Source organism: Pelecanus crispus, chromosome 6, assembly GCF_030463565.1.
Source record: "Pelecanus crispus isolate bPelCri1 chromosome 6, bPelCri1.pri, whole genome shotgun sequence".
In the NCBI taxonomy this organism is placed as follows: domain Eukaryota; kingdom Metazoa; phylum Chordata; class Aves; order Pelecaniformes; family Pelecanidae; genus Pelecanus; species Pelecanus crispus.
In genome coordinates this window covers 36,217,915-36,236,959 of record NC_134648.1, presented here as the reverse complement: position 1 = coordinate 36,236,959, position 19,045 = coordinate 36,217,915, and the positions used below count along the sequence as shown (strand labels likewise).

Below are 19,045 nucleotides of genomic sequence, written 5' to 3'. Positions count from 1 at the left end.
CAGCCACTGAAATAAATGTTGGTTCCAATGCACCTCCCAGGCAAGGCTGAAACCACAAACGTTTTTATGAGGTGTCCTTACAGTTGTCCAAACATTTTAATTTAACAACTGGATTGATGCCCTCCCCTCATTCACTTCAAGTCTTCTTTTTAACTAGAAACAGCTGGTGAGATTCCTTGGCTATCACAGTCTAAGGAATGTGTATTGCCTCTGCAATTTTTCTATATGCTTTGGGTCCATATTAAAATGTGGCAGCTCTTGTTGATATGATATTTTGTAATTTAAGTACACTGCATGAAGGACAGATAATTGCTTAAATATCGCTGATTCCTGATCTGTAATTCACTAAATGCAGCATGTGCTTCTGAACAAAAATCATCTAATGCTTCTCTTGCATTAAAGCTTCAAGTAGATTGACTGATATGGCTTGGTTTTCAGGCCTTGTTTAAAGACAAAAGTGATTAAAGGGATTTTAACCAACTGTTAACAGTAGCTAATGTATAACTGTAGCTAATGCAGTCCCTCACTGTTTCCCTGTAAATTTTCTGTGCTTCAAGTCATGCTGCTGCTTCTTAAAATGAAACCATAGCAATACTGTAATATCTAGTGGTGAAAGGGTGTTTGTACTTAAAAACTAACTATTGTGCATTTAGGCTCAAGAATCAGTTTGATTTTGAGTGTCTGTTGTAAGGTTTCTTTTTTAATTTAAAACAGCAGCTCTGTATTTAAACCTTTATTTTGGCAGTACTAGGTATTTTGAAGAGGTATGCTTCATTCTGCAGTTTAACTTCCCTGGAGAGGCTTACTTTTGTCCTGTGTTATTATTTAGTCCCTGGTAGCATGAGAATGAACCCACCACTCTGTTTTTAGTGCCTAAAGTCACTTCAACTTTGTATTTGCTGTTTTTCAGCCCTCTTAGTATTTAAGATCATTATCATGAGCTCATCTCCCTTCCCAGAAGCAGTGACAATGTGATACTGTATTTAAAGACCCACTGTAGTAGTAATGAACATATGATTATCTGAACAGAGCCCAGCATTCATTTACAGTCTCTGCAAGATCTGCAGTGAATGAAGAACAGCATACTGCCATCTCTAGTAGAAAAATCTTGCTCTTAGAAACTGGGGATCTCATCAAACAATGTATTCTTTTGATCCTTGTGGTTTTTCTCTTGGATCAAAATCATACTGGAACCATTTCACACACACAGAGTGTGCTCTTTTTGAATACTGCTTAACCGCAGTAGGCTTTCAGTAAGTGCAGGTGAAAGCTTAAAATTGGCAAGCTGGTTGGGATCATTAAATGGTGTTCATGTTGAAATATGGTAATAGGGAGTTAACACCAATGGCAAAACACATGCTGCATAGCAGAGTGTAGTCTCTGGGGCAGATAAAATCTGTCTTACGTATATATGTGGTTCATATTGAACATTCAGCCTTTACAAGATCTAAGCGATTATCCTTGTGATTTCCAAGGGAGACCTGGTTATAACCAAGGTAATGATGATTCCTAAGCAGTCAGTTACATCTGTGAAATCATTAGCTCTGGACTTTTTCAGCTCTAAAGGCCATTGATGTCATGTGAATGTCAACGGTGAATCTTCCGCTCTATTTTAGAAGGTAGCACAGAGAAGATGGAAGAAAACTAGGTGTGGCTCTAGGGAAGATCTTGTAAGAGGAGGGGGAGAGTAGGGGACCTCAAATATGAGAGGTAATAAAGGATATCAAAGAAATAAAGTACAAGCATAATGCTGTGTCTGAAGAAGAACTGTTTATTCCTCGGTGGATGAGTTTGACTGCAAGGCACAGGTCCAAGAGTTAACTGCAAGTTGCTTTTTGTGTGCTGCATTGTATCTTTTTATGGCTCTTTCTTTGGTAACTGAAGAGCAGAATTTGAGGAGTTCTGGCTGATGGGTCTTATTTAAAAGTAGAATTAGTGTGACATGAATGTGGCATCTCTTGTTTATGTTACTAACCTTTTTTATTCCAGATAACTAGCCCACCAGGTTGTGGCAAAACTCAATTTTGTATTATGGTGAGTGTTCTGGCTACACTGCCTGTAAGCATGGGAGGACTAGATGGGGCTGTTATATACATTGACACAGAGTCTGCATTCAGTGCTGAAAGGTAAGGTGCAAAATTCTAAAATACACACTTGCAACTTCTTTAGCACCTTTTATTTTGGAGCCTTCAATTATTTTCTGAGCAATAATTAAGCATTTATAAAGTAAATGGTAGTTATTAACCATTCATCTGATATATGCAGTTATTCCATAGATGATGGAATTAATTTAATAGAATGGTTTGCTCACCTTCCTAATTTGCATGATGTTGCAGATTCCAATTGTGGTATGACAAGGTGGGTGGCGTGCAATCTAATTTATAAATGGTTTTAACAGTCCTGTACCTTAAATCTTTCTTTGCAGTTTAGTTTGTGGAGTTAGTAGGAAGGTTTTGAGGATGTAAAGGCCCAGCATTTTGAGTACAAAGGGAATGGAGGCTTTTCTGTGAACAGTAGCACTGACATGGCCAGTTTTCCCTCAGATTTCTGTTCTGTTTCTGCTGGGTGAGGCCCCCTGCCCTTCTGCATTTCCAATTTCCTTCTGCTGTAATCTCGCATTTCTCCTATGTCCTTAGTGGCCATGCAGTACTATATTCCCTTACCTCTGTAACATCTCTGGTTCTTCTAATATCTTCTGCTTTGCCCATGTGACCAAAACTGCTCAGCTATGCATTTACCATATCTTCTAACTGCTGAATGGACAGGAGACACTATGCTGTAGATGCTTGAGAGTTACAGATGTATGCATGTGTTGGTTATCACTCTTCCCATGTTAACTGACTGACTGACTGTTGAAATAATTCTGCAGTATTTCATTAAAGGTAGCTCTAATTTACTTTACTTAGCCACCAACTTTTCTAAACCATGAAGATTTTATGTTTTTGAGATGTCTATTCCTTTCTCGCTGTTGTTGGAATTAGTGACTTCAAAAGTTATTAAGGGTCTGGGGGAGGACAAGAAGTACAGTAGTCTCTCCTTGTTTGTGTAGAAAAATGAGCAGAAAAAGGGTTGTTGAAATAATTTATATATTTCAGATGACTTAGTAGTTATACCCATGGCCTGAATCTGGAGTATCAAACCAAACATATTTGCATTGTTTAATCATTTGAAGTTATGGATGAGAAGGTGGGGTTTCTAACCCTGCTTTTGTCAAGTTAATTTCACAAAAGTTTTAATTACTTTAAACTGGAAGTGTAATATATCAAAGAAAAAAAGCTTCAAGCGATGGCTCTGCAAAGTATGATGCTCGCTTCCTACATACCACTTAATTTTTATTTCAGATCCCTGAAATGTAGATAGTAAAAAAGGGTTGGACCTAATGTGTGAGTTAAGACTTGTTGCTTAGAAGCAAATGCTAAAGAAAACAGGTGAATGTGAAAATGAAACTGCTGTAACTATAGTAGGATGTAGAATGGAAATGTGGCAAAAATAACATTATTACTAAGGATGAGATTTATGTTAAATCATATTTAGTATTGCTCAGTTGGAAATGATAGCTAAACACAATTTCAACAGACAAGCTATATCTTACACTTCCATGTTCCAAGCTCTAAGGACCAGCACCAGCAGAGTGAGGGAAGTGATTATCCCCTTCTGCTTGGTACCTGTTAGACTACGTCTAGATCCTGTGTCCAGTTTTGGGCTCTTGGTATGAGAAAGACATGACAAACTGCAGGGAGTTCAGCAGGGAACTACCAAGACGTTTGGGGGCTGGAGCACTTGCCCTTTGTGGAGAGACTGAGGGATCGCTCAGTCTAGAGGAGAGAAGGCTTTGGGGGCTTCTAACAGCAGCCTTCCCCTACCAGCGAGGAGCCTGTCGAGAAGATGGCACAGTGGTGCATGGCAGGGAGATGGCAAGCATACACTGAAATCCATTTCTGTACTGATACATGGAGCAGCTTTTTCACCGTAAGGACAGTCAGGAATTGGAAAAGGTTGCCCAGAGAGGTTGTGCTTCCTCCATCCTTGGAGGCTTCTGAAATACAACTAGGTAAAGCCTCAAGTAACTTGTTCTGACTTCATAGCTGGCACTACTTTGGACAGGATGTTGGCCTGGAGATCTCCTGAGCTCTCTTTCTAACCTGAATTTTCTTATGATGCTATAATCATGTATTATTAATAGATGGCAAGTAGAAGAGATTTTGTTGTTGTTCTAAACGCTGCAGAGAAGAGGGCAAATATTCATTTAATAGCAACTAATTTAAAAGGGATTAATGGAGACATTTAGCTGGCGCTATTTTTATTTAAAACTTAAAAGTCTCTACAGAAAGCCTGGGAAGAGTGTTTGTATCCCTGTTGGTTCTTAGGGCTGAGAGTTGCTAAGTTGTATCTGTCACACTGGCTGTAACACTGTGCTGCTTCTAGAAAGACACTGCATAAAGCTGGCTAATTTTATTTCTTTTGCTAAAAGGTACTTGTCTCTTGTGATTCTGCCTGGCGGGTCTTACTTCAGGGCAGGGAGCTTTTTGCTTCCACAAACTTTCATAGTCTTACTCTCTAACATGGCAGTTTAGTTCAATCTAATAGCAATGCTGAGAAGAGTGACCAGAATTGCGGCTGGTCTTCTAAGATATTCCACAGTTTTCTGTAATTTATAGATTTTTGTCTCTGGTAAGAGAATGCTGTAACAGTGCAGATGGTATCCGTCAGTCAGCTTTGTCTGAACATGGACACTAGGACAAGTAGATGGAATGGCCGGAGTAAGTCTGGAAATCAAATTTGTTGTCATCAGTTTTGTAGCAATTCAATTCAACTCTAGCCAGCTATTAACTGAAAACATACCAGACTTATGTAGAAAGTCTGAAAATAATTTGTTTGGTTTGCTTTTCTCTCTAGCCATGCTTTCTGCTTGTGAAAAACACTGGATACAAATTTCTATGAACCAAAGCTGAGAACAAACAGGGATTTTCCACCCTGTGGGCCTCTGCCCTGACTGCAGAGAACATGTTCTGTGCAGTTTTTGGTCTCATCATGACAAACGGGATTTAGATCTTAAAGAACTTTGAACCTGCATGGAGCTCTGTGAATAGTACTGCAATCTCAGCAAGATTTTGGTGTGTCATTTTAAGTCAGTCTGTGTAATGATGTTCTTTGTGATATGCATGCCCATTAGGAAGTGTACTGAAATCTCATTTTATGCAGACCATTGAATGACAGATCACTGTTGCCCAAATGGCCTGCATGATTAATTGTGCAATGCAAAGACAAGATTCTGTCCCTGGAAGTTCTGCAGGGCAAGTTTAGATGTAATAAGTAATGTATCTAATGAATGAGATTCAGTCTATTGTAGTGAAATTGCTTGCTCAGGACAGATATATTAACATTCAAGCTTAGTGTTTCTATTTTTAAACCAAATTAAAATGATTTAAAATAATTTTTCTAAAATAGTTTTAACATTTTGGGTTTTAATGAGTGGCCTAAATAAAAAGCATCAAGATAACCAGTAAGTTGTGCCCACAGGTATCATCCACTAGATGCCACTCTTCTCAAGCTATAGGCAGTGGGCTATGTCTACTTAAAATACAAACAATTAAGTATTTTCTGTGATTAAAAAAAAAATCTTCATCATGGAAAAAAATTTACAGTGCTCAGATTGTAATTGAGCTTCTAAGTTAAATTCTTGGATCGTTTATTTAAGGACCTAGATAAAATTGCCTTGTGCTCGGAAGGGTGGATCTTCTTTCAACTGACTTCTGAAGAGTTTGCAGACAGTCAGCATTTCATGTATACTGTTTAGTGTCCTCAATGATTTTATGTATAAAATCTCATTTAGCTGAAAATGTTGGCCTCTTATCAGTAAAGTGTTCAGTTTTACATCTGTGCAAGAGGTTTTTTCAAAGTATAGTTTCTGGATACGAAAGTATTTTGACAACAAATAAGAAATATCCAACTTCCTCTGACTTCTTTTGGTGTTATCGCCAGTTATCTGATACACTTCCTTAGTCTACTCTGATAATAAACAGTGCTGTGCTTAACAATTGTAATTCAAGGTTTTGAAGGGTCATGAATTTGCTAATAAGGTAATGGAGAACACTTAATCATGGAATCCCACATTCAGTTCTGTCAGCGAAGCAGCCACTTAAACTGTTTAGTCATTTCATTATATCAAGTCATGCCAGTTGTACCTGTGCTATCTGAATGGATGGATGTTCTGTGGTAGCCGCCTGGCAGCTGGAGCCTCAGTCATTTGTGACACAATGCTTGGGTTTTTTTTTTCCTTTTTTTAATTGCTGTGTTCTAAAAAGTGTGTTTTCTTAAGATTTATAAGCCCTTTTTACAAAGAGGTAACTGGCAGAATGGAAATGGTTTCAGTGAAAAAGTCTCCCATCCAAATGACCTTGATCTTGTTTTTAAGGAGAGATTACCTGTGAAAAGATTTTCACTTTGGTAGGCATACTTTCCATGCAGGTACTGCTTGTATAAGTACTTGCAGCTGAACTGGGTTTTGTTCTTTGCAGTCTTGCTTCCATGTTGGCTGGATTTTGTAATGGATCTTCTGTTTGTTATCAGCTTGTTAAATTTCTGTGATGGCACAAGGTCCACTTTATGATTTCACTGCAAGATAAAGGTGGAAGGGAAGACGGTTTGTGTTGGAGAGTACATTTGTTTAAATGAAAATAATATTTAGATATTAAAATGGGAGAATGCTTGGCCATTGAGTGGAACCTCTTGTACAAAACTCAAAGAACCTTGCATTCAGTAATTATAAACTTTGCTGTTTTCTTCTACAGGAGATATGTTGTACATACATACATACAATGTTGTGTACAGACACATTAGGTCTTTCCCTAGTGTACCACTGACTCTAGCATTACTGGGAAGAGAAGCTAACTGTTCTGACTTCCAGTATTTCAGTCTGCTGAAATATGCTTCTCTTTGAAAAAAGATTTCCAGTATTACTTGGTATCTGCTTATCATTCAGAGGTTTGCTTTGTTTGCCTTGTGAATACTTGATGTCCTATTATCCCACATTATTCCTTTTTCCAGTGTTATGCCTTCTGGTTTTTTTTGATAGGTTGATTGAGATAGCAGGAAACAGATTCCCTACTTACTTTGACTCAGATGAAAAGCTGTTCTGCATGACCCGTAGCATTCACCTATATCGAGAGCTGACCTGTGGCAGTGTACTGAAGAGGTATTCTTTTTCCAGAGTTTAAAAAAAAAGACCATTTTGACTGGATTGTCTATAACAATATTTGTTTTATATCAAAGTTTTATGAATAGCAGTTGATTTGTTTGAGGCCTTTTCATGTTGATAACAGCACGATCTCCAGCAAAGCAAAATTGCTACAGAAGGACTGACGTTGCTCTTCTCATTTTGTAGCGTCTGACTAATCCACTTGATGTTTTCTAATTTCTGATAGACAATTTCTGTGTGATCTGATCTGTGTAAGCCTTTAAAGGGGAATGTTCATGTGACAGATCTTGTTTTGGATTGTGGAGAGACCGTAGTATAAGGGTTACGTTTTCCATGAAGTAGGAGTTTGCTCCTCCAAAGCACAGTTTATTTCCAGGAAGACTGGGACCCCCCCCAGCAGTGGAAAGGAGGAATTGTTTCAACAGCCTGAATGCTGTTGTTGGCAGTGTTGTATTGTCATGTTGTTACCTTATGTTAGTTTGTGAACACATTTTGCGATGAAAATGAATTAAGTTATATTTTAGCATGGTGTTGCGTATTTTATGTTAGTGGGAGAATTAGTCTAAGAATAGTTTCTTCTAGTGTAGCTTTATCAGAGAATAGCTAGTAGCACATTCTCAATGGATTAGTTTGGCATACTTTATTTGGAGGTATATGGAAACGGATTTGACCTTCTGCATCTATAGACACCGAGGATTCTGGTGTTGGCAATGGGATGCTGCTAATGTGAGCAAAAAGACACAGTTTCACTGTCTGCTTAATTGCTGCCTGCCATTCAGGGGTGGTACAGCATAGTGTTGCTAACTAGAGGTTCTTCCAAACCTATCTTTTGGAGGGGTCCTGCCTCGAGTTATGTGGCCCACTGGAGCCTCAGATTCCTTTCCAAATCTCTTCAATACATGCAGGTGTTAGTGGATGTGGTGTGTGAGGGGGGAAAAAGAGGGGCTGACTTTCAGCTTATTAAAGTAAACCTTTTATTTAAACAATTTCAGGGTTATAAAATGGTTCTATTGTGTAAATAATGTTATCAATGACTGGGGTTTTTTGTTGCTGTGTTTTCCTTTTTAGGATTATGTCTTTGGAAGAAGAAATTATTTCAAAGAAAGTTAAACTCATAATAATTGACTCCGTTGCTTCAGTTGTCAGAAAGGAGTTCGACACAAAACTCCAAGGCAACCTGGCAGAGAGAAGTAACTTTTTGGCTAGAGGAGCATCAGTGTTGAAGTATTTGGCAGAGGAGTTCTCAATACCAGTAAGTTCTTCCTCCTTTCTTAAGTTTTTGCCTTACATATCAAGTAATAAAATTTGAGAAGAATGAAAATGACAGGAAGATGAAAATCAGAAAAAGCTCCTAGCAGGAATCTTCAGGCAAGTGCCAGTTGGAAAATAGTTGGGGAATGGGGGAACAGCATCTGTTCTGCTTGGTGGTTTTTGTTGTTTTTTGGTTGTTTTTTAATTTTATTTTTTTATTTAGGACTTCAAATAAGGTTTTACAAGATTCTCCAGCTGTGTTTCAGTGCTTTGTTTTCTATTTTTTTTCTTGACTCTCATATTTTATTTTGCTGCCATTAAATATCGCTTACCCTGATGGTTCCCTTCCAATGCAGTGCTTACTCTAACTAGTGTGTACTCTGACTAGGTGAAGATCTTTTTCTACCTGTCCCTTCTGCTTAAGTTTATAGAATCTCAAAAGGCCTTATGCTCTGGAGCAACATGAATTCCTTTTGTGACTGATAATGTATGCTAATTAATGTAGAAAGGAAGGTAACAGCTCAGCAAATCCTTGTCTGTGGGTTTGCCCATAAAATACAAAGGAAGACATGGACACTCAGTGCAGGGACAGAGTGGAACTGATCGCAAAGTGCTTTAGAAGACGGAAGCTGCATAAATGTGTGTGTGTGTGTGTTCCTTCATTATATGATCCATGGAGGATCATATCAACTCAGAAGATGTCATTGACACTTAACTGTTGGAAGTATTTCCTAGTATGGGTAACCTACCCGTCACTCCAGTGTAGGAGAGAAACTGTGACAAGATCTTGAGTAAGACTGGTGAAGCCTTTTCCTTCTGACACTCCTGAGGTCACAGCAGCTGTCATACCAGAAATATACATGTCAGAGGTGTGGAACTGGATGACTTAACTTGACAGGAATGGATTTCCTTCTGCTGTGTAATTTCTAAAGACTTTTGATGGAGAAGATTAAACCCTGCATAAGTGCCTTTAAAGTTCAGGTACAAAAGATTGCATCCTAGTTAGTCCACCCAATAATGCTTATAGTGCTTTAAAAAGCCAGGAAAGAATTGTGTGTAAGTATGTACACTCTTACATTTGGGGAAAATATTATGCAGTCCTTTGAAAAAGGGGAGAAGTTTTATGGGAAGATACTATTTTTCTCTTTCTCTAGTCTCTTCTCCTTTAGACACTCCGTGCTCCCTGCTCCACCTTCACTAAAATAGTGAAGCTGAGCTGGATTGGAGCCTCTGACAGTTCAGGCTGCTGCCCTGCTTACAGTCAGAGGGACAGTGTTGATATTCACAAAAGTCTTAGAGTCAGACAATATGAAGTAGCCTAAGATTGTGATCCTAATTCATCTGACATAAGAAAACAAAGCTCAAACATTTAAAGGTTTCCATTACGTTAAAGCTAACATATTTTGCTTTGAGGCATTTGCTATACCTGGTGTGCTGGTCTGTCTTTGTTTTTCACTGCGAATACTTTGGTAAGGAATTCTGGAATTCTGGGCAGGAACTTGTGCTCTGGTCATACAGCTCTGTCTTTTTGAATTGGTCCATGAGATATCTTACCTTTTGAAGAAAATCTTTAAAGAACCATGTAATTATATATGTAAATCCACAGACTGAAAGCTTGTATATTTTCAAAGCACCTATTGCTTAGGTTTATCAATTTATACAGTGGAAATCCAACTGTATTTTTGTTTATCATAATCTTTAACACACATTGCTTGTGGGTTGGTTCTGGAGTATTTTAAAGATTTGTTAAATTTTGTGTTACAAAATAAACTGTAGTTACTCCTATTAGTTAAGAATTCTAGAAAGGCCTTGGCTAGAGATTCAGGTTCTTGCAAACACGGATCCCTAGGCAGGGCTGTGCATGTGTAACATGCAAAATCCAACAGCAGAGTGTGTTACGTATCTGCAAGTGTTGGTGCATACTAGAGATAAGTCTGCTGTTGCATACATTGCATTAACCTCTGCTACTTGAGGTTACAAATTATCCAAGTTTCTAATTGTAAATTACTGTGTTGGAATTATTTCAGATGTTTTTACTACCTAGAAAATCATAAATTTGGGAGTAAAAGAACATTAGTAAGGTTGCAAAGTGATTGAGATCACTAATTAATTGGACACATGAAACAACAGGTAACACTTATTTCATGGCAGAATCAGTGCAGCTAAATACTGAGTTGGGCAACAAGTAGGGGGACCAAGTCTGAGACTCTGAAAAAGATTTGGTGTTGATGACTGATAGGAGCTGAAGTTAATCCTTTTGGCTGTAGCTAAAAGGTCTGGTGAAAAACTTTGAAGAGTTGAGCAAGGGAACTGGAAATAAGGAGGTTGTGTATTATCTATTTAGCCGTAACTGTTACTGGAGCAGCACATCTGGTGTTAACAGTCCAGGGAGGATGGCTGAAAAATCAGCTTCCAGAGAATAGCCTTGAAAATGACTGGGAGAAGGGGACAGCAGTCTTAGTAATTAAGATGTAAGGTACTTACTTTGTTTAGCTTAGCTAAGGCAATATTAAGGGTTTCTTCATTAGTCAATAAGTACCTACTTGAGGAAGAGGTATTTGATAAAAGCAACCTTCTCTTCAGCTGACAAAGGTATACCACAGTTCTGTGGTTGGAAGCTGAATTAAGCAAGCTCGGACTTCAAATAAGGGGTGTGTTCTTACTGGACTAATTAATCATTGGAATGCATTACTAAACATAAATAACTTCTTGTCACTGAGTATTTTTAAATGGGCCTTCCCCCCCCCCCCCATTTCCTAAAAACAAAATGGGTTCAAACAGGATTAAATTTGGGGAAACCCTGTTCTACCATGTTATGCTAGAGTTCAAATGAGTTAATGCAGTTCTTTCTGTTGGTGTTATAGACTCTGTAGCTGTTTATAATTGTGTGTTCATGGTCTCAGGATAGAAGTTTGATGTGCAAAAGTGACTAGCATTCATAGCTTTTACTGAACTCAAAGGGAGCTGTTTCAAACCCAAGTAACTCTACATGGCATGAAGTATTTGGGGAAAAAAGCTAACATCAAAACTGATGGTCGTTGTTCAGTAACCTCTCTGCACCTCTATTTTCCGTTTGTAAAATGGGAAGAACAGAGCTGTTAGTTGTGCGGATGCTGTGAGGCTAGGGTCATTACTGTTCAGAAAGCACTCATACTGTGTCCATGAACAATGTATAGATGCTCATTGGAAAGTAACATTTGCCATCCTCAGTGTAAAATTTAAATAATGTGTAGTAAATGAAACCTTAATCCATCTTTTGAGATGAGATAAAAATACTAAACATATTAATTGAATGGCACCATCTTAGCCATTGGTGAAGCAAGTGAAAGTGTTGTATGATTGTAAATTTTTGTTTAACTTAATGGGTTCGAATTTTTTTTGTTTGTAAACTACAAAGAAAAGCAAAGCTGCTTTTCTTATGTATGGATGTTAGTAAAATGTAAGTTGTTTCTCAGCAAGTGAAATATGATGCCTGATTTCCTTTTTTGATCCCTTCTTCCACCTAACTTAGTAGTAAGCCTGGTTCCACCCTAGGTTCTTCAAATGATGCCAGGGCAAGAGGCAGCACAAGGTTTGGATCTCTTCTGGTCTATTGACAGGCCACCTGACAGCCGTGCTCATGACTGAACAGTCACTGAAGCTTTTTCCTCCATGGGGCACTAGGTAGCAGGGTCCCTTTTTCCCCTGCCCTGCACACAGCCGTGACCAAAACCTACGTTTTTCTGCCAGGTTTGGTTGAAGCTAGCCAGTCAGATCAAAAGCGATTGCGAGAAACTGAGAAGTACAGTTTGACTATAAATCAAACAAAAAGCCCTTTGCTTTTGAAATCCAATGAATATGTAAAGCTATATGAAAAGCTTACATTGCATCTATCTGTTTTAGGGTATGCTGTACTTGAGAGCATTTGGATCTGAATGTTTTCTGTTACAATGTGTGTTGATGCTGTCTACCAGATTACATATTTAAGCAGCAGTAATGAGTCCTATATGTTTCCTGTCTAGTTTCCGGACATCCGTAGCCACCTTAAAATGAATAGAAAAAAACCCATACACACTGGATTTTCTTATTTCTATCCTTCCATATTCATAGGAAACTATTTATTATTAGTAAGTGGTATTCAGTAAAAGTAGTTTAGTGTTCTTGCTGGTCGAGAGAGAAATGATGTCTCCATTTCAGTAGAGAGCTAAAACTAAAACCCAATATGACTAGAATTGTTACTGAGATTTAACTGTTTAGCTTATAAAAATTGGTATTTATAGAATCTGGTCTTCTAGTTGTTAGTACTTGAGAAAATGTGTGAAGCTGGCTAGACATCTCCATGGAAAAGCACTCTAAAAGTGGTAGTTGCAAAACCAAAGTGCTTTAAGCGTTCTTTTAAATTTCAAATTGAGACTGAGGATGAAACTAACTTGCTTTGTAAATCCCTAAGGCTAATCAAACTACAACACTGGCTGTCCTTTATACTTTTGATTGGGTTATGGTCTTAGATCTGTGAAGTGAACCAGTGTTATTTATGATCAGCGTGTTGGTTATCATTATTGCCAGCAAATGTAGAATAGTATCTTTTTTCTTTTTTTTTTTTTATTGTTCTTTCTGAGAATATGAAATAGCTTAGGAGGACAGACTTTTCTTCTCTCCCTTGTGATTTATAGTGCAAATGAAAGACAAACCTTATGTAACTATTCTCTAATGCTTTTATTTGCTATGCTAAATAAGTTAACAGTAGTCAAGAAGCCCATAATTTCCACAGGTAATATTTTTTTCCCCTTTAGATGCCACATGCTCCATTTAAAAACTAGAAGTTCACTTTATTGGTATTGATAATATGACAATTAAAGCTGTCATAGTCAATTTTCTTTTCACACTCTTTAGTTCTCACATTTTTTGTTTCAGTGCTTCACACTCACTTATGCATTCTGCTCTGTAAACCTTATACCCAAGATTTTCATTGCTTTGGAAAGCCAAATATTTAGCCAAATATATATTTGTTTTTAGGTTGTGTCAGTTTTTTTCTTCTCAAAATCAATTTATATGCGCAAATTACTTGACATCTGCAGTCTCTTTTCTGCTGTCTTTGGTTAAGTGTGTTTAATTGTATCATCTCAGCTTCCTGCAGTAAAGTGTCTCAAGGTTGAAGTGCTTCTGTTGGCAAAGAGAGAATATTCAGACTGTTAATTTTCTTTTTCTTTATAAGCAAGTATTTCTATTTGGCCTCATTCTTGGTTCTGTTTTATTCCGTTTCCACATAGATGGTTGCTTGTCAGCTCCTTTGCACCTTTGCTACTGCTGTTCTGATATTTGAAAATATTAGTTTATAGAGAGCTAAGCAAATTCCAAAATGGAAGATTTCTGAAGAAAAGTTGTTTAAATGCCAGTTCCCTTTGAATTGATAATAAGTATGTAGAAAGTTTTGAAAAAAATGGATAGTTTATTTGGTGTTACAGTATGTAACAACACTGTATGCTGACTTTTCCAAAACTATATTAGACTTCCAGGTGAATTTGTCTGTACCTGCACTGTAAGCTGCTGAAACACAAATTTTGTTTTTATACTTTTTTATACTTTATTAAAAATACTTTTTAATACCAGTGTTACAGAAACAGCAATTGAATTATCTTTGCAAGTTGTTTAAACCTAGAATAAGAAAAACTTTTCTCTACTTCCAAAACTTAGAGAACTGGTTCTGTTTTGCAGTTTTCTAAAAAGAGAAATATCTTGTATGTTATACCACATTGAAACGTGTGTTTCTTTAATGAGGAGCTAACCTTATCAGAAGAAAACATTTTGGAACTGAGTTACCAGAATTTTACTGGCCATATTTAGGCCAGATGTGTGGTTCAAAAAGTTTCTAATGGTGAGAATTCAGTGGAAAGTATCGGTCCTTTTCTGTTGAGCTGCTGATATTTATGTAAAGTGTCTTGTTGCTCAAGTTTCAACCATATTTTTTGTTTGTGTATGTATGTGAACTTGAATACCCTTCCCAACTGCTGATAGAAGGATCTTTATATTTCTATATAGTCACACTGAACTGCTGGCCATCTGCTTGCTGCAAAAGGTTGAGGTTTACCTAATAATGTCATTCTCCTTTCAGTGTGGGGCTGTTACTTGCTTTCTCTCTCTCTCTTGCTCTCTCCCCTTTTTTAACTTTAATATGAGTAGCTTTGGTGCTTTTTTTCATGAAGTCTGTGTACTTCCCTAGGAGGCAGCATGAAAATGAAAATAATTTGTGACTGTTTGCTTAGAAGACTCAGAATAGTGCTTCTGGATCTGCAGAACTTTATTAAGATAATTCAACTTCTTGGAGAAACTGAGTTATCCTTTTATGAACTCAGTAGGATGAAAAGATACTAGTGTCCTATGCTAATCATGCTGTGAACATTATCCACAGAAGCATAAATATTTAGAATAATGTATAGATATTGCAGAATTCGCTGACTTCTAATATTCTGTATGAATTAAAGAAACATTGAATAGCCCTAACTTTGTTTTGAGCCATGGAAAACAGTAGTTAATTTGTTTCCTAATCAGGAAAATTACTTTCAAAACTAACTTTCGTCTAGTAAAGAACAGTTCTGGTTCTCTTCAAGATGTTTCACTTCCCCTGTGCCAAAATTCGAGTTGGTGCTCATGTCCCCATTAAATGGTGAACTGAGCAGCATTAGAAAATTGTGTTCGTGCTAGCTATATCAGAACTTCTGGTTTCAAACATACTCTCTCTTGGTACAAAGAAGAATTGTTCAGTGTGCTTCATCAGTTTAAGTAACAGTTTGTGAAACAAAACATTTTATGTTAAGATTTCCTCCCATGTTATACTTAACAGCATTTTCATGCCCAGAGCTGAGTCTGTAGCTTTGGGTTTTTTTAATTAAATATTCTAGTGTTACTGTTTGTTTTCTTACAAAAAACCTACTTAAAAAACAAATGTCAGAATTTCACATATATGTGAACACTGCTCTTTGTAAAGTGTGATTTGGAATGATTTTTTAATTTGTGTTATTGTTTAATTAGGAAAACAAAATGGTTAAAGGGGACTTACAGACCAGAGTTTGTTCTTTGCCCTTGCTAAAACTTCATAAACCCAGTTTTTGTTGGCAGGTTGGTTGTTTCAATTATCCCTCTGCTCCACAGTACTGAGCAAAAAATAGTTTTGATAAAAGGGAGTTAATACAACTGCTAAGTGTTGTTACAGTGGCAAAGTTAGATGGTTTTGTCTTCTCGTGTGGCTGTTAAAAATTATCCTCGGAAGGCACAACTTTGTTTTAGTTTAAAATGACTGGTTAAAATGTGATTGTAACTATCTTCAGTACTGCTGCCATCTGTGTACTTTTTTTTATATGTGTCTGGAGAATATATGTTTCTGCAGTTTATGGCCCAACACAGTGTTCCTTTTGGACTGTCTACGCTCATAAAATGTTTAATACTGCTGAGGAAAAGGAATGAGAAATGGTAGAGCAATGTTTCCTGTTTTCATGTGGTGGTGAAGTACAGAAAAGGAGGTAGTTTAAAGTTATATGATACTGGAATTCAGTTTTCTTTTTCTTTTAAAGTATCGCTTCCATTGCTTTTTCCATTTTACAGTGCAAGTGACTTTGCCAAAAGCTATCATTCTGCACAATTGCACATATGAAATTATGTGGAAGGAAGGCACCGGTATTAATGTATAGGAGAGGGAGTTGAGAGGAATGAGATTTTATTACCAGATTTGGTTTTGATCTGCTATACGATCACAGACAATGCTTGCTATAAAGGAGGGCAGACACTTTCCCTGATATCTGCCTTGACTTGAATTTGTGAAAGACTTTATCCAAAATAAATTAGGAGTTTCCTGCATCTTCTAACCCTCATTCTCATTACACTTCTCTGGGTTTCCTTCAGCTGATTTACATCATCTTGAAAGTGAGGTGCCCAAAACTGAGATGGTATTCCAGGTGAATCTTTACCAATCTTTAGGTATGGAGAAGGATTTCTTCTCCTGCCTTGCAGGACATCCTCTTGTTTATGCATCATAGTACACTGTTTGCTTTCTTTGCAACAGCCTGATGTCGTTTACTTACTGTTCATTAAAACCCTGGCTCTGCATCTGCTGACTCTGTTACTTAGCTAGTTGCTCCTCCTTCTAATGTGTTATTTTTCCTGACTTGTCAAGATGGTTTTGCATTCTAATCTTCTATTCTAGTGTACTTGCAGTCTCCTCCCTGCTTTCCTGTTTTTGCAAGGAAAATGATCATTCTTTCTATTACAGCTTCTTTGTATAACTATTGGAGAGAACCAGACTTTGAGCAGACTATACCATTTTGTTCAATAAGAGACCTTTAAACACTGGTAACTGCTATGTGTCATTTGCCAATAAACTTTGCATCTACTCTGTAATAGATTAGTCTAGGTTATATTTCTCTAGTTTAAATAACATACCTATATAAGGTGTTCGACCACTAAAATAAAAATACAGTATTTTTTTTTCCTGCCTTGTCATGTTGTTGCTCTGCATGTGCTGTAGAATATAACAGTAATTGTACTGAAGGGCTTTTATGCCCTTTATTGGGAGTTTAGGGTTTGGCAAGATGTACTGTTTTGACTGTGTGACAAATTGCTTGAACCTTTAGGCCAATAATCTATTTGTGACTCTGCAGAGAAATACTTATATTTTGAGTAGTCCATTCTTTCTGCATGTTTTCTTGTGCTGCCTCCTTGTCCTCTGATTTTATTTAAACTGTAGGTTCTCTGTAGGAATATTTCTGCATTTGCATAATGTGTAACTGAAAGTGATTCTAGTCTCTAGACAGGGTAGCAATACTAGTTGACCAGATTAGAAGTTGTTGGAAAAATCTTACCTGTATGAGCTCAGTATAGACTAATTAGTCGTTTGATTTCCAGATTCTCCAGAGTTTGTTTGCTTTATGGTTACTCAGCCCCAGGGCTACTTAGAATAAACAGGACCTGCTCTGCAATTGTTACTCCTAAATAATATTGTACCAGCCTCCTGAGGTGTAAAGGGTTGGGGATAAGAGGAAATTAAGATTGGGCAATGCATATGTGTGTTACAATACAAATGTGCCCAGAGATCAAAAGTTAAAATCTTATTTTCTTGGAAACTGGTAGTAGTAGAAATAATTGTATCTCTTCGCTCTTTGTGTCTACGGGACTGCTTTGTGAGAATATTGTATTTGTGTGGAGCCAGGTGCACTGCTGGGGCTGCTTTTTCATCAAGTATGATCTGGAAGCTTCATGATGCAGTCTGCTGCCATTAACTAAAGAACCTGCCTTTTTCAGCCTGTAAAATTTCCTCTCTTTCCACACATAGTTGGATGGTATAACAGACAACCAGACTGAACTGTTGCAGCTAGATGGCTGATGATCCTGTGCTGCCTTGAAAATAGGAGTGTCTAGCTTTTCAGTCTGCAGTTTTTCTTCTACTGCTGAGGCTCTTGTGCATTAGAAGAGTTGTGGGTTTTGCTCTGGTTTCCCTCCTCTGTTTTACTTGGAATTGGAATCCATGAGCTATAATGTAGGGTCTCCTGAGCAACTTTATTCTGATTTTTCTACAAGAAGACTCAATCTTCTTTATTGAGAACATGTATGTTTTGTATCATTGTTCATTGAAGTTGCAGCTGTCTATTCACCCCGATTTTCTATTTAGAGAAGGAAACCCATCATGTTAAAGGCAAGCATTTTAATTCATTTGGCAGAAGTTCAGCATAATGAAACTGAGGGAGACTCATTCCAAATATGGGTTCCAATGAGAATCTACATTATTTTGGTAACCTCATCAAAACTGTCATGTTGCTTCTTGCTAAAATGCATAGCTATATCTCATTTGAGAATGTAGTACTTCTGTTGTAATATTCTAGGTAAACAAAATTAGATTTAGAGGCTTTTATTAAATAAGACTGAGCAGTCATCTGCAGAATTTTAAACAGGAATGAATGAAATGCTGTTTTTTGTTGGTGAGACTACATCTGAATTTCAGTAAGACAGTATCCCCACCCTCAACCCCTGCTAACATTTTTGATACTCCAATTTGGATGACCTGCACTGCCCACCCCAGAATACAAATAACTTTCTTTGTCTTTAGATTCCAGTATTTTCCATGCTTTACTTTTGTATTTATCATGTCTCATAATTTTGACCTGGGGCAGAGGGTGCTTTGCTCTTAAATGGTATGAGGTCTTGACTGGATTCTTGGCAGACTGTGGTATTACATTTTTCATGATGTGCTGGTTAGCAAAATCACCTCTAATACATGAACTAAGCATTACTTTTTCATGCAACTGAAACCCTTAGCTCTTGTAGAGGAAAATTGCTTTAAATGTGCTTACTGCTTAGATGCTTTTTGTAACTTCATAAAGGTTCCCCCTAGGGAAAAGGAGGGCTTGCTTAGGGCTGCAGGCGCATACCAGTGCTCTGGGTACACTACTTCTCAAGAACATTAGTTTAAGCAAACTGGCTTCAGATGTTGGCAGTCTTTGAAATACCAAATGAAGTTAATTCTCTGCAAAGCCTAGGAACAATACTAGCAAGCCACAACTGGATAATTGGAAGTTTGATGTAGGGTTATGTGTCTGTTTCTCTATCAGTCTTGTCTTAAATTTGTGCATC

At 37.4% G+C, this 19,045-nt stretch overlaps 1 protein-coding gene across 1 annotated transcript in view; it reads left to right on the top strand.

Moving 5' to 3' along the window:
* Positions 1-19,045, top strand: part of RAD51B (RAD51 paralog B) — a 417,974-nt gene that overhangs the window by 9,129 nt on the left and 389,800 nt on the right. Inside the window, exons 4-6 of the mRNA XM_075712657.1 lie at positions 1,990-2,126; positions 7,076-7,195; positions 8,267-8,450. Of these exons, the coding sequence (XP_075568772.1) occupies positions 1,990-2,126; positions 7,076-7,195; positions 8,267-8,450 (441 nt within the window). The remainder of the gene's footprint in view (positions 1-1,989; positions 2,127-7,075; positions 7,196-8,266; positions 8,451-19,045) is intronic.